The sequence below is a fragment of the Aquila chrysaetos genome, chromosome 11, assembly GCF_900496995.4.
Source record: "Aquila chrysaetos chrysaetos chromosome 11, bAquChr1.4, whole genome shotgun sequence".
Classification (NCBI taxonomy): domain Eukaryota; kingdom Metazoa; phylum Chordata; class Aves; order Accipitriformes; family Accipitridae; genus Aquila; species Aquila chrysaetos.
Window position 1 is genome coordinate 1341825 of NC_044014.1, and position 15329 is coordinate 1357153.

Consider the following 15329-nt stretch of genomic DNA (forward strand, 5'->3'; position numbering starts at 1 on the left):
CTGTAACAAACTAATTAACAGGGATGCTGTACAAGGTACCGCCCCATCAGGCTGGGGATTGCAGTCCTGCGCTCCCAGACTGTTGTTTCGTAAAAGCCCCGGGCAAAGGGCGCTGGGCGAGTGAGGGACCTGCTCAGCTTCGTGGTGGTCCTTACAGCCCACGCACCATACAGAGGTTTCGGAGAAGATGGAAGAACCTCTGCAGGAGCGCGATGCCCTCGTTTCACGTGGCCGCAGGGAGGCGAGTGATGCGCGGGGCTTGGGTGCAGACCCGGGGTCCCACTCCGGAGAGGCAGATTCAGCAGAAAAGGGGAGAAGCCTCAAAACGGAGGAGATGTGACAGCCGTGCTGTTGGAGGGAAGCGGCGCATTTACTACAAAAACATGGTGCTTGGAAGATGTTCACTGTTATTTCTTTGTGTGTGCATGCATTGACAGCCTCATTTGGGTTATAATTTAAGTTTTGGAGAGGAGGGGAGTTAAAGCTGAGGTAATTGCTTAAATGGAAATTGATGCTTCTGTTGAACAAAGGGGATAATAAAATGGCATTTTCCTTTCTGCCACAGATTCTTTTCATCAAAAACATGGAATGAGCATCTCCCAGATACTCGCTGAGATGTCCTAAAGCAAATCAATACTAATGGTGTGGGGGCGACCAGAGCATTGCCAGAAACAGATTAAAATTCAACTTCCAGCCGCTCTGAGGCATCCTTTAGAGGGTTCATTAGCTTTCTGAACTACTCTTTTGCTTCACCTTGGAACATTTCCTTCTTTCACATCCTTATTAAAATTCCTTAATGCAACTGTGTTTGTGTATTTCACAGGTTTCAGCGTTTTCTACATGGGAAAAAGAGTTACACAAAATAGTATTTGATCCACGCTACCTTCTACTAAATTCGGAAGAACGTAAACAGGTGAGCATTACCTCCCGCATAGCTTCTGATTGGCAGCAAACGTCTCCCAGATTAACCGTAATAACAGAGTAATCATCTTGGTGGGATAAAAAGAATTGCATAAAATTAAAATTTCTTTTTGGGGTTTTTCAGTGAGACTGGTAATTTAGGCTCTGCTCATAAGAAAGTGCTGTGTCCTTTGAAAAGCAAGTGGTAACAAGTGAGTTTGCACACAGAGATGAGCTACGGTCTCTTGGGTTGTAGGAACAACTCCTACTGAGTCTAGGAAATGGGGCTGTAGAAAGGGAAATGGCCGTAAGGTAATGTTTCCACCCTGAATTATTTAAATGTTGTAGAGAAACTACTTCATTTTTATTACTTAGAATATTTTCTAGGAGTCTGGCAGTGTTTAGTGCTATATTTTGCAGTAGCTAAACTTGCTAGACATAAATGGATAGAACACTGTGGCTATGCTGGTATCTGTTTGAAAGGGTTTAGTTTTTCTGGCAAGCTGCAAGGGGAAGTGGACTTCTTGCTGCCTTGTTTATTTGGGCATTAATTATCACTAGGGATCTAAAAGGACCCGAGGGCTGCAGATTAGTCTAAAAAATTTAGGAGAGATGCAAGGATGTTGCAGAGAATGTGAATGCTTCTCTTCTGTAGTTATTTCTCTTTCTTACCAGTCTTTTGTCATCCTGGAGAAGGAAGAATTTTGAATATGGAATTGTCCATTTTTTAAATAAACATGATGAAAAATACACTTATTCCTATTCTGTTGCACTGGGGCCCATGTTGTCTTGTGCTTCTCCAGAGAGCTTCCTGTAGTATTTACTGAGGGACTGGACACATACATCTTCGTTTATTCCCTTTCCAATATTTTCTTTCCTAAGAAAAAAAGTGAAATAAAATAGTAAGGAAATACGGGAATGAAAACATAAGAGAAACTGCTAGAATGGAAAATACTGCTAGACAAGAGAACAAGCAGGGAGTTTTGTATTTATTTCAGGGAATCAGCAAGGACAAAACCTAGATCTTGATGAGTCAATCAAGATATATTACTTCTTTCATTTTATCAGCCCTGGAGATGATATAATAAAAATACATCATGAATACACATAATATAATGTGCTTGAAGCACTGCTGAGGGGAACCTAATTTCTGGGGTATATTTAATACTCAAGGAAAGGGTTATGAAAAGCAAGTAGTTGTCAATCCTGTAGGTAGAAACCTGTAATCAGGTAGGGTTTGGCTCCGAGAGTGACAGTAATTCAGGCTCAGAGCTAAGGTGGAAGAGGGTGATTGTCAGTTGCTCTTCTGCAAAACAGGGTTAAAAAAACAGTAAGCTTGGGAGCACAAACCAAGGTTGTAATACATTGCAGCTACTAAGGTTGAAGTTAAGATTTCTAGATGTTCATTATGAGTAGTGCCATTTAATTAGACCCCGTTTTCCTCCAAGAAATAGTCTAAGAAGAAAGTTAGACTTGGAAAAGAGTAGATGCCTGATTTAATGAAGGTACTTCTTGAAGTACAACCCAAATTAGTAGAAGATATTATTTAGGTTTATGGAAACGTTTACCTTCGCAGATGCTGGCTGTGTGGCCTGAATAGCGAGTGTCTGAGTTAGGTTAGAGGGGGTTAGAGGTGAAAAGTGGCTCACAATGCAAATGAGGAAGGAAGGGAGGAAGGACGGGAGGAAGGCGTGCCGGAGCACGGCTGGCAGTACTGCGGTTTCCTTCTTTCCATGGCCAGGCAGATGGGTTGGAAAGGGCAGGGCAGGGGTTTTGACTGTGACCTGCAAGTGTCTGAGGGAAATTCCTCTTGACTCGGACTTGCGTCGAGGTGGGTTTGACTTCCCGGAGCGCGAGCTCTGCTGTCGGTGGGTGTCCTTACACAGCGCGAGGAACGTAACGATCTGTTATTGAACATTGGCGGTTTGCTCCGCTTACTTAACAGTATTTTCCAAGGGGTTATTAACAGTTGAAAGATGCTACTGTGTTCGAGCAAGGAACAGTGAAGGGTAAAGGAGCAACTGTATTAAAATAATGAGCTCTCTGTTAATTTTGATTTATTACCTTCATAATAGCTTCACTGATACCAGAAAGGCAAGCAATAACAGTGTCACCTACTTTGTTTGTTCCATTTTTTCCATCTCCTCTTACACTCAACTTATGCAATCGCATACAGTATACTATATTTAGATTTCCTGGGTTTTTTTGTAGTACTTCTTTCATGGCCATTTTTTGATGTTTACTTTTCCAGTGCTATTTCTTCCCTTTTCCACATACCATACCAAATCCCAGTTGTAATTTGGTTACTTTAGCTTTCACAAAATGTAGATCTGCACCTGTGTATCCTCATGGCTGATGAGAAAGCAACTGTGGTAGTAACCACAGTAATCATAATTAATGCATGTAATTTGTGGTGAAAAGGATAGTGAATATGGAAAGCTAATAGCATTTTGAGGAGCAGCTCCTTTTATTCAACAGCTTAGTGTGCCACACTTTTTAGAGCGTGAAACCAACAGGGCCAGATTTTTTATGTTAAAAATGTGATTAAAGCCATTGGCAGAATTTTGTGACATAGCAAACCCCTTATTCAAGACACCAAAAATCCTGATGCTGAGCGCCTTGCTGCATATTCAGCTGCCAAATACTGTTAGAGGAACATTGTCGACTGTTCCAGACACATTAAATCTTTTGGGTGCATGTGTACAGAGGATCATGTGTAAGCTCGTGGGTTTTGACAACTGATTTGAAAGGTCTTTAGGCTTTTTTGGGGGTAACCTACAGAATATTCGTGTTTAGCGTTACAGACTTTTTCAGGAATTCCAGCAAGTTGGGAAAGATGCGAGATCCAAACTAAATAACTGCAGTCAGTTGTACAGATGCACAAAAATAATGCTATAGGCATGAAAATGCCAGCAAGACATTGAAGTCAGGAAATTTTGATTTATGTTGCACTTGATGTTTGAATGAAGATGTTATCTGTCCAAATTATACCTTTTTCCAGCTACTTATTTTTTGAGAACACAGGATGAGTGCTGCATGAAGCAGGTTCAGCTGCACGTGAGTCAGCCAATACTGAGGGCAGATAAGAACTGCAGTTCTTGAGATTGACAGCCCTTTGATCAAGCATAAATACCATAAAGGCTTTGTTAATAAATACTGTATCTTGTTTCCCTGTCTTGGAAAGATATTTGAACAGTTTGTCAAGACCAGGATCAGAGAAGAGTACAAAGAAAAGAAAAATAAATTGTTGTTAGCCAAAGAAGAATTTAAAAAGCTCCTTGAAGAATCCAAGTTATCGCCAAGGTATGGCATTGCCTTATGAAGATTTGTTAAGATAAGCTTTCTCATTTAGCCTGTGCTTATCAGCCCCAGAACGCCGTAACATTGAACTTACTCTTTATAGCAAGCTTGTACATCCATTGTTACAATACTGTGTTGACATTTCTTCTCTCTCTCTGTTCCTTTCTCTCTCTCTCTCTCTCTCTCATTCAGAATGAGTAATATTTTGCATAACATCTATTTTATATGCATATATATGCTATATTTATAGAACACACACACACATATATTAGTTATATAAAATCAGTACCGGAATGTTAAATCTCATTTATATTAGGCATAGAGGTGTAGCTAGTGAAAAACCGTATTTAGGTTTGATTTTTGATGGAAGGGAAATACAATTTAACAAAATTAGTATTAACGCCACATCACTAAATTAAAATAAAGCGTGCAATGCAATAATTTATTTTTATACATTGCTTTTTAACTAATGGATCCAAAACTGCACAATAGCAAATATGGTGCTTAGGATAGTGCTTTCTCATTTGTAAATTATATGAAAATAAAGGTTTATGTATTATAAATCTGATTAAATTGCTGGAACTAAGAAATTACGGTTTTCTCTACTAACATATGCAGGTAATTGTACAGCACTACCTGCCTAGACATCTAGATACAAACAACACATTAGGCTCTACAGAAGTAATAATTATAAGAAGTTTTTTACAACAAAACTGAGAATATTCTGGGCTAATGTAGCCGCTAAATGCTGGTTCCAGCAATGATGTTTTCAGTCTGCAAGGGCAAAATCGTGCTGGCCTACAGGACGGAGAACATTTTACCCATTAATGTTTTTGTTGAGCTGACTGCGAGACCATAGCATCAAAGAAACTCATCTACCTGCAGTAGTCTCTGGCTTGGTTTTGATGTGCAATGAGATAAATAAATCAAAACTATTTCCAACAAAAAGAAAACAGGCCTTTCCCCAAGCGACTGTTACAAATCTACACCTTATCTGGAGCCCTGATTTAGCCAACAGTAAGTAAGACAAAGCCCACGTGGCAGGGCACGGTAACCGAACGAAGTCACTGCGGGAAGAGCGAGGCAGCGGCGTGCGATGCACAGCGTCCCCGCACCGGGAACAGCCGGAGCACAGAGCAGCCAGCCTTGGGCATTGCCAAAGGAAAACCGACGGATCCGGAGCATCTCCGGTGTCCCCCTGTGCTACTCTGGATTGACAGGGATCGTTGTCTTGTACTTTAAGTACAGGCAGGGTCGGACCAGGTTGCTCAGGACTCGACTCTGGGCTGGGGCCGTGCTGCCTCTCGGGACAGCTTGTCCCGCCGCCTGCCCGGCTCCTCCGGGTCCGTGACTATTCCCGCGCTCGCCGGAGTCCCCGGCTGCGGGGAGCCCCGTCCCACCGCTCTGCCTGCGCTGCCGGGCTTTGCTGCCCGTCCTATTGTCATCCCTTTTCTCCTCTCCTTCGTTAACTCTGGTTTTCCATCGTTTCTCATGGCGCTGTGAATGCAGCCTCAACGAAAATTAAGCTAGAAAATGCTGCTAGAAGAACGCACACCTTGGAAATATAAAAAGTCCGGGAGTTTAAATAGAAACCCCTTGTCGTTAGTCTGTGAATTACGGTGCCGGTTCTTTGTAGTGCCCGCTGTGCTGCTCTCAGACCTGGACCTATGGACCTGTACTGGGATTAGCAAAGGCATCCGGGCAGAAATACCAGTGAATGTTTCTGTTCTCAGATACCGTGTTTGCATTGGAAAATGCTGGACCTGACAATGAAATCCTCAGGCAAAGCTGCCTGTGGATTTCAATTGCACTGTGCCCGTCACTCAAAGTTACAATTAGTTTTTTGCTATTTTTAGAAAAGATCAGACTAGCGTGGTATTTCATCAGGTGTCGTGTACTACTGACAGTCAAAGTGCATGTGTTTGCAATTAGACACAGGTGAGTTTCCCTGCTATATTACAGGCTAATTATTGAAATACTGGCCGTAAGCACCATCGGGCATAGATTAAAGCTACAGTAACCCATGCTGTAGCAAATGCTGTGTTAATGTTTTAAAATTGTCCTGTCAACTATCACCCAGATTTTTCTAAATCAAAAAATGGAACGTAACTATTGCAGGCTGATCCATGAGTCCAAAGCCCGGGCAGCTGTGGCGTGGTCTCGCCTCCCTTGTCCCGGGCTTACCGTCCTGTTCCTGTCAACATTCCCCAGAACACCCGTCATTTTTAGTGTCTGTATGAAAAGTTAAGTGAGATCCAGGTCAGAGTCTGAGAGTGGATTGACAAAGTCGCAGCTTTAAAATGTCTCTCTTTTCTGCAGAACAACGTTTAAAGAATTTGCGGAGAAATATGGAAGAGATCAGCGGTTTCGCCTTGTGCAGAAGAAGAAGGACCAAGAGCATTTTTTCAATCAGTTCATACTTATTCTTAAAAAGAGGGACAAAGAAAACAGGATAAGGCTACGGAAAATGAGATAAAATTTCTGAAACTGGCAATAAATACACAAGTCCATGCTGTGACTGCAGTAAGAAATTCAAATGAAGGCTAAAGCATTGGGGTTACACGTGCAACGGCTTGACGAGGAAGCGGATATCCCTGAAGAAAAACTTTCTCTAAGCGGAGTTTATTGAACATATATTGAATTTGTGAAGGTTGTTCTGCAGGAGTCTGAAGGATATTTTGTTCTCAACGAATTAATGTTTCATATTGAAGCTCTCTTTTGTACAACATCCAGAGTTTGATGCATTTCTAATTGCCATGATATGTCAATCCCTTAATTGTTTTAATTATGCAAATTACTTGTAATATACACAAATTATGAATCCAATGCAGATTTGTAATTAAGCAGAAGCAGATGCCATCCATAACAATCTCAAGATATTTTCATCATTTAGGGGAATTATCTAAAGCAATCTTTTGGCAACTTTATGCATTAACATAAAGTGTTAGAGGTACAGTGGTATGCAGGAATTCATCACCCGGTGTTCATATGTCTCTGTCCAGTTCTCTGAGTAGTAGTAATAAGATATTAATTGTTAATCTTAGTGAAGAGTGTGAAAATCTTGGCATATGTTCCATAGGAAAACTCTAAGTTTCAGAAATAGCTTTCTAATTGCCGTGAATGGTGCTTTCAGGCACACAGGCGATAGCAACACCTCTCCGTCAAAGTTCCTAAACAAAGTTATTTTGTAAAACCATCACAGTATGATTTGAATTATGTTACTGTATGTGAAAAGTCTGCATGAGATTTTTCTCATCATATTTGTATAAATAAATATTTAACTTTTTTAATTAATAAATATTTTAAGCCAATTTTCAGGGGGTTTTAAGTTTCTAAACTTTTTGAAATATTGGGTAAAATAATGCAGGTTGTTTGTACATGGTTTTTACTTAAGAGGTAGAAAACCAGAGCGCATTCCTACCGCTCATGATTTGTATGCAAGTTCCACTAATATCAACTGGAGTTCTGAGCATTTTGAGAGCAAAACAGTCGCTCTTACTATGAAGGTAGGATATCATGGCTTTTGTAAAACAGCACAGCTCCACTGAACATCAGTATATCCTTTCCTTTATGCTGCAGGAAAGACACACTCTCCTCTGTGATCATAATAATTTTCTCAGTTGACCTAATTTTTAAGTTATTACTCATTAGATTTATAGATTTCTATTTGCTAGGAGTGATGTTGGTATTTTCCCCAACTAATGGTAATTTTTCTTTAGATGTGTGCTGTATATTTTTTATAATCAACGAAATAAATGGTATTTTCTAATGCTTTGCAAAAATGAACTCAGAGCAATTCAAAGAAGAGTACTTAACATAAGATGTATTTTAGAACGTATGTAGAGTTTCAAACTTCCACATGAAAAAAATTGTCATTTATTTCTATGAGAGCAAGATCTGACCCAAAGTTGCTGTTGCTGTGAGTGAGGAAACGTGTTGCTGTGTTGGAATTACCAGGTTAAACAGACGCTGCCAGTTTTTCTCACCTCTGCAAGTGAGGGTTATACGTCGGGAGCGAACGAGCTGGAGTGCGAGCTGGTAGATGCAATTTGATTTTACAGGGCTTGCAAGGCTTGTGATAGCCACTCACTTACAACTTTTTTTAACAATTCTTTTTACATCACTGCAAGAGCCTGGTTTGTTCCCACCCCTGTCTGACTCGAGTCGTGCATGAATTATGCAGAGACAAATGCTGTTCACTTGCACGTGTGGTCGGACTAGGCGGCAGTGACCCAGAAGAAAGAAGTAGGTCTTTCAGTAGACCTGAAGACAGACTTCACAGGGGGTTTCATAAGTTTTTGCAAATTTTCCTGTTAAAAGAAAAAAGAAAAGAAAAAGTAAGATGCAGAAAACCAGTGAGATCTTGCTTTTATGCCTGAAAGCTCTTCTGTTTCAGTGGCTTGTACCCCTTGTGTTGTTTTCTGGTTTAAATGTATGTGCATATCTAGACCCTATACTGCCATCCCCTATTTCAAATATGAATAAAATGGGGTATTATTATATTGGGAATTCTCCTTGATTTTAGCATTTCCTGACGTCAGAAATCCTCGTCATGATGCAAGTGTGATAGTGAATGGATAATGTGTTTGATTTTCTTGAGAAATTCTGTGAAACATAAGAAGTGATCAGTGCTGGTGGTGATCTGTGTCTGTTAGAAAGCCTCCAAGTTTGGCTCTGTTTTCTTATATTTAAAATGGAGGAATATTAAAATAAATGCAACTAGCCCCATGATACAACAGAATGAAATGTGTATATTAAGGCACATTATAGTGAAAAATACTGATAGTCACTGAAGTAAAATACCTTCAGAGAAGTGCTTCAAGTTTGTGGAAGCATATGATCTCATCCCAAAATAATATTTTTGTGGCCTGTTCATTTCGCAATACCCTTAACAAATCCTAATCTCACTTCAGGTACCTCAAATTAAAACAGTCTCCTCTTTTGTTATTAATACCTGTATAAAAATTATCAAAATACACAGATTAGCATTGTGAATATAAATGAATTGGCATTCATGTCTAATGTGTCAAAGAAAAACCTTCTGCCACAACTTTTTAGTACAGTCTGAGATGAGTATAGGTGCTTTTTGCTTTACCACGTTATCCTTTGGATTGGTATAGTATATAGCACATAATAGCCCTTAATATTCTAATTATTATTGTTTATAATCATATTACTTTAATAAAATATAACTACTCTGCAGTCAGGAAGGCCTTGAAGGTTGCAAGTGCCTTTGGTGGGTCCAAAAGCTCGGCTCCAGGTCCGTCCATTTGTCCTGCAGACGGTCGGGCAGGGCTGGTTTTGTCGAGCTTAGAGGTGAGGTTGGTCTGACCTTCAGGCGTTGAAAAATGAGGCTATCCCTGATGCGAAATCCAGGAAATTTTAGATAAAAAGGAGGCCTGACGCTCGGTTTGGTTGGGTTTCCCCTGGGAACGCCTGCGTGGTGCATCCAGGGAGGTACGGGAGCTCTCCGCACCGCTTCAGCCTGTCCCTGGGGGTAACTTCGTGGCTCATTTGGAAATTGCACAAGAATACGTTAAGGGCATATAGTGGGTGCCAGGAAATTACAGCTGTGTAAGTCCAGGGGAGATGACCTACAGAGTCACACAGAATGCCCCAGCACCACTGCAGAGCACTGCCTGTATGCTGGGTGCAGCTTTGGAGGCAGCATCGATCCACACAGCTCGCTCACAAAGCACACACACAGCTTTGAGCTTCTGCAGGACACTTGGAAAAGCACTAGGCTCCATTAAATGGTCGGAGTTGCTTATTTTTCTCAGGAAATATAATTTTTCCAGAGTTCATTATTTCCTTTCTGCAATATATCTAAATTTTCATACGCTGGGATGCACACTTCAAAGTGTCTTGGCCAAGGTACAGCAAGGACAGACAAAGAGGCCTGCCTACCATGGCATCATTGGCAAGACCACATGGAAAATAGTTTTGAATGGAGTTCACCTGTGCGAGGTGATGGGGCGGCAGCCGGCCCAGGGGAGCACAGCCCCATCACTAGAGGACACCAGGGAGAAGAGGAGGTGGTCATGTAAGAGAAGACAAAAAAAAAAAAAAATCCTAAAAGCCTCAGGCTTTGTTTGGCCAGTACAGTTAATTCTAGAAGAGATCATTATTCTGCACGATCACGCTAGGAGGGGATAGCATAGTGGCAGATGATGTTTACTAAACCTGAACAACTCCACAAGAATAAATCAGAATAAACTGATTTTCATGACTTAGGAGTTAATTTTCAGGACTCTGTTTTTACCGCCTAAAATAAGGGCACTCTTTCTTTTAGCTGGGTAACCAAGAGGAAAATCTAATTATTCCTGACTTGAGTGACCCATTGAATTTTTTTCTAGAATGGTTTCAAGAACGTAGCACTCTGGGTGGATTGTGACCGGACTGTTCAAATTATTTTGTTACAAATTTTGTTCATCTTCAGCTCTCCAGGAATCCCTTGTTTCCTAATACCTGTCACATTAAAACAAGTGCAATCCATCTTCTAAGTCCTGGGCTCACCAGGATCTCCTGACATGGGTGGATTGATGGCGGGGGGGGCATTTATCCTAGGTTGCTGCCCCAGCACAGGGGTGGGAGACTGCCGGGGGTCCCGCTCCCTCCCATCTTCCCCGACCCAACGCAATTTTTCTAACCCTCGTCTATTTACAACAGCCTGATCGCCTCCGAGCCCCTCTGCCAGGAGTTCCCCAACTCGCACGTGGGGAATTTTTTAACGCCAGTAGCAAGAAACGCTCAAACTAGTCACCCAGCCTTTCGCCGCTACGTGCGTGTGTTGAAGCGGAGGTGCGTGCTGAGCCCGAGCCCGTGAAGGCTTACGCCTCCCTGCAGCCTTTTCGCGGGTCGTGGGCTCAGGAGGGTCCAACGTGTCCTGGGCACGGCCCCAGCGGGAACCACCCGGGCCAGGGCTGGGCAAGAGGAGACGACCTGGGCTTTCTGGTGTGAGTGTGCTGGGCCCTTTTCTCCTGAGCCTGCGATGAGCAGAGAGGGTCTGGCTGTGGAAAGTAGAAGAAGGTCCAATTACAATGGATTTCTGAAAATGAGAAAGAAAAGAGGGTGTGCGTGAGGGAGGCTTTCCTTTTTTGTTGGTGGTGAAGTTAGAAAAAAATTCTAGAAAGACCATAAGTGGACCTAAAGGAGCCAATAAAACTGCATAGCAGCCTTGAATTTGCTATTTCTACAGAGGGAAAGATAACTAAAACTGAATCTTCAACAAGATTTTTAATAAGTATGGTCTTTCTTTGTCATAAGAGGAAGAAAACCTGTGTTTTAAAGTACCAAGAAACTGAAATGCAATCAGCAGCAGAGTCCAAGCCTGCCGTAGCAGCAAGGGACAGAACTAAAAAAGAGTTTGGGAATGCAGGCAGCAAGAATGAGCTAACACCCTTTCAGAAAGAAGCTGCTAGTGTTGGTGAAACTTTCAGCATATTTGATTTCCTAGGAGCAGAAAACATTTTATCAAAATGAAAATATTTTGATCCTATAGCATTTGTTCAACGCCTCTGTATTTCAGTAAACCAGATCCTGGTCTGCTTTGTTGAAAGAGTTATGGAAATTAAACTTGGAATGCTTGGCAGGTGGGGGGGAAACAAACACCACCCTGTTCTTCTAAGCCATTCCCTGTGGGCAGGAGCCTCAGCTGTCTATAATCCCTCCTGACAGGCTTTTGGCTCTTTTGGTTCTCTAAACCTGCAGAAACAGAGATTTCAGAGATCCCCAGGTGGTTCCTATCCCACTCTAACTGGTCTTAGCCAGAAAGGTTTTCCCCTCCCAACGTCAACTTCTCTTGCTGCAGTTTAAGTCCATTGTGGCTTGGCCTACATGGGCATGGAAAGCACTGTAAATGCTTTTTATTTTGCCTAGAAACTTTGCATATTTGAAATACTTGACTCTTGTCTGAGCAACACCTAGTCGTGGCATGGGAGAAGGAAACGGGCTAGATCACGCCTTGGAGCTGCTCGTGCTCCTGCCCAGCCGCATGTGCTGGACACGCACGGTACCTGCTGTCTGCTCTCACGGCCATGTTTATCTCCGTACTGGTTTCCTTGCTTCTCGTTGGAGTCTCCAGTTGCTCTGTGTCTTCCTTTGGTTGCTCCGTGGTTTCATATCTGTGATGGACTTGGTGTTCTTTTGCTCAGGTAAGTGCCTTGGGGTTTTTGGATATCTGCTCTTTCTCAATTTTCAAGTTGGGGAAAAAAAACCCCAACATTCCAAAGCGTGTAATAGTTTTCAGTTCAACCAACAGGATAGAGAAAACAGCCCTGAAACCTCAAAATATACCCAGAACAGGATATGTATAGCAGATGTATTTATAAGTTGGTTGGGTCATTGGGAAGCTACTTGAGGAAGAAGAATGAAGTTGAGCTGACCACAGGGTACATATCCCGATGGAGCTCCTCCCCTATGAACAAAATGCTGAAAACTAAGGAAGCTGTTAATTTGAAACTAAGCTGAGGTGAAATGGACTGCCAAAGCCTTGAGCTTGTTGCATATTAGCTTCACATGCTGATAAAATACTAATAATCACTTAGCTCGAATAATGCTGGTTCAAGAGGAATTTGTTTGTTTACAACCTTAGCAGGATTATATTTGTCTGAAATGAGATAAATAGGAAGAAAAAAACAAAGGTGATAATCTTACGGGTTTTTTCTTTAGGAAAAATGAAAAATGCTTAGTGAATAAATTCTGAAACAATAAGGGCAATGTGAAAATATGCAAAAGGCTGTTGATGGCAGGTATTTATGGGTTTTGGCTTGGGTTTTTTTCTGCCTTTTGGCTTCATAACAAGGCTACAGAGTTCTGGGGAGACATTTAGTGGTTCAGCAACAGTTAAAGTCATTTTGTTTCTCTTTCCTAAATAGTTTGTGGCTCTTTTTTTTTTTAAACTTAGTTCTTCCTATTTTGATTTCTTCACTTGGGTTTACTTTGGTAAATATTACTTTCATCCCATTCCTCTGGGAACACGTTTTTATATTGCTGTATTGCTGTGATCATTGTTGGGAGAGCTAATCTCTAGCATAAATGAAGAGAAGTCAAAGAAATGAAAACAAATGATGGCAATGTTCCCAAGAGACTACGAATTTGCTTTTCTAGATTCACAGCAAGATGCTTTGGGTTTGCTTCTGTGAGCAATTTAACTTGATTTATCCTTCCAACCGTCAATGAAATATCTATATATTGTATTTCTTCAGCAGTGGCTGTGACATCCAGAATTGTTGCCTCTCCACATGCTTTTCATAATGAATACACTTCTGGCAAGTCTGCTTGTATCGGAGCTGTTTTGTATCCAGACAGTTTTTCATGGTTTTCTTCCATTTACTTGTCTTAAGGTTGTTATATTTAATAATGTCTTCACATTGGGAAGGAAAACAGGGCAGCAACTAGAAACTCAGAAAAAAAATATTCCTCCAAGAAAGGGGACTGACTTTTGCACCTTTCTGCAGAGAGAAATCTGAAGCTGATGTAGAGTATTTAGCTTTTGAAGAGTTTGTGAGAAGTTACCTTGTGATAGTAAACCGGAGGCTCGATCTACCCCTGACTGAATGCTTTATAGTTTGTCAAAATTGCTATAAATAGGACTTTTTTACCTCAGGCATCCTATACCGGGCAGCGGGGGGAGATATTAATGCAAAACCCTGCAGATGTCTATCCGTAGTTTTGGTGTGCTTTAACCTGTTTTTTCAAGATGCAAGGTAAAATATGTAGCTGTGTAAATGAAATGGGTGGATGTATGAAAATGTGTTGGGAACTTCTGAGTGTCAGCACATGGGCCGCTGCAGTTGCTGGCTTGCCTGAATGTACGTGATGTTGAGAACAGAAGGCGTAAATTTTTCTAAGCATCCAAATCTCCTAATAACTGATAACCTTAAATTAATGTGTAGATAAAGGGTTTTGCTGAAGTTCCTGCTGACATCAGCAGAGTCAGGTTTCACTTCTTGGGTCCTAAATACTTAGGAAGTTTGGAAAACAGCAAAGAAAACGGGGACTTTGGTCTTCACTTCTCAGCTCTTTCCTGTGTTCCTACACCCCTGCAGAGATGCCTGATGCCTTCCCAGACTTTAGTCCTTTCATGCTGACAATATAATTTTTTATCTAATTTCCAGTCCAAATGCAACCATAGAAATGTAACAATTGTTCTTTCTCTCCTTTAGTGGTCATTTGCCTAGTGTGTCGGTAGAAAGTGCCCCTGTCCTGCTATCGCTCACCTAGAGTAAGGCAGATTTCTTCCAGCCTCTTGGGTTAGACACTCATTTTTGCAATTGTCCCTTAGACTATCTTGATGAACTACCACAGTTCATATCTATGGAGGTTTTTTCAGTGATCACAGCAAAACATGATCATTGGATGCAGTTACTGTACAGGTGTAAGGTAAATTTAAGTCTTTCATGTTTCTGCTTGATGATTGCCTTTGTTATTGTCAAACGTTTTCCATTGCTATTCATCCTACCTGCCAGGTCATCACTTTCTGCCGTTTAAGCCTCCTAAGTTGGAGTCGGGTTGGTTAGCACGCCGGCGGTGAGCGCGTGATGGAGGTCACGCAAAGCGTTGAAGCCGGTGCCGTGTAGCCCCACGGTTTCTCCTGCAGCACATCCCGGTGTTTCTGTCCCGTAATGCTTCTTCCTATTCCTTCCCACCGCTCGTGCGCTAACCCCCAACACCTCCCTCTCGCCGAGCAGCTGCCGCTGTGCCATCCTTCTCAAAAGCTCTTCCGAAGCCCGGATGCGTCGCGTGGACTGCGTTTGCCCACTAATTGCCTAAAAGCTCGGTGCTCGGCCCCGCTTCTGGCGTGGAGCTCTGAGCTGCTCCACTCGCTTTGTTCTCCATCCTTCTTGTGCCCGGTGTGTTTCCTGCTGTTTCTCCCCACTAAAGATGTTTGGACTGTGATCATATCAAAAGTGTTTGTGTTTGCTTACAACTCATTTCTGATCCATTGTATTTCCGTACCCAGGTGTTCAGCAGGGTTTAGCTTTGGGGAGAAAAGTGAAGGATTTTGGGGTTTTTTTTAAACTACAGTTAGATAGCTGTTCCTGTCCTTTCATCTTCACTGAAGACCACAACACATCCCCTTCTCTTTCTATTACTGAATAATTTGTCAGTATTTAACTCTGACAACA

The 15329-nt window shown here is 41.8% G+C and overlaps 1 protein-coding gene across 1 annotated transcript in view; it reads left to right on the forward strand.

Moving 5' to 3' along the window:
* The window catches only part of TCERG1L (transcription elongation regulator 1 like), a 97685-nt gene extending 88985 nt beyond the window's left edge, over positions 1-8700 (forward strand). Inside the window, 3 exon segments of the mRNA XM_030030985.2 lie at positions 824-913; positions 4085-4203; positions 6520-8700. Coding sequence (XP_029886845.1) covers positions 824-913; positions 4085-4203; positions 6520-6676 — 366 coding nt within the window. The 3' untranslated portion in view covers positions 6677-8700.
* The last annotated feature ends 6629 nt before the right edge of the window (positions 8701-15329 follow it).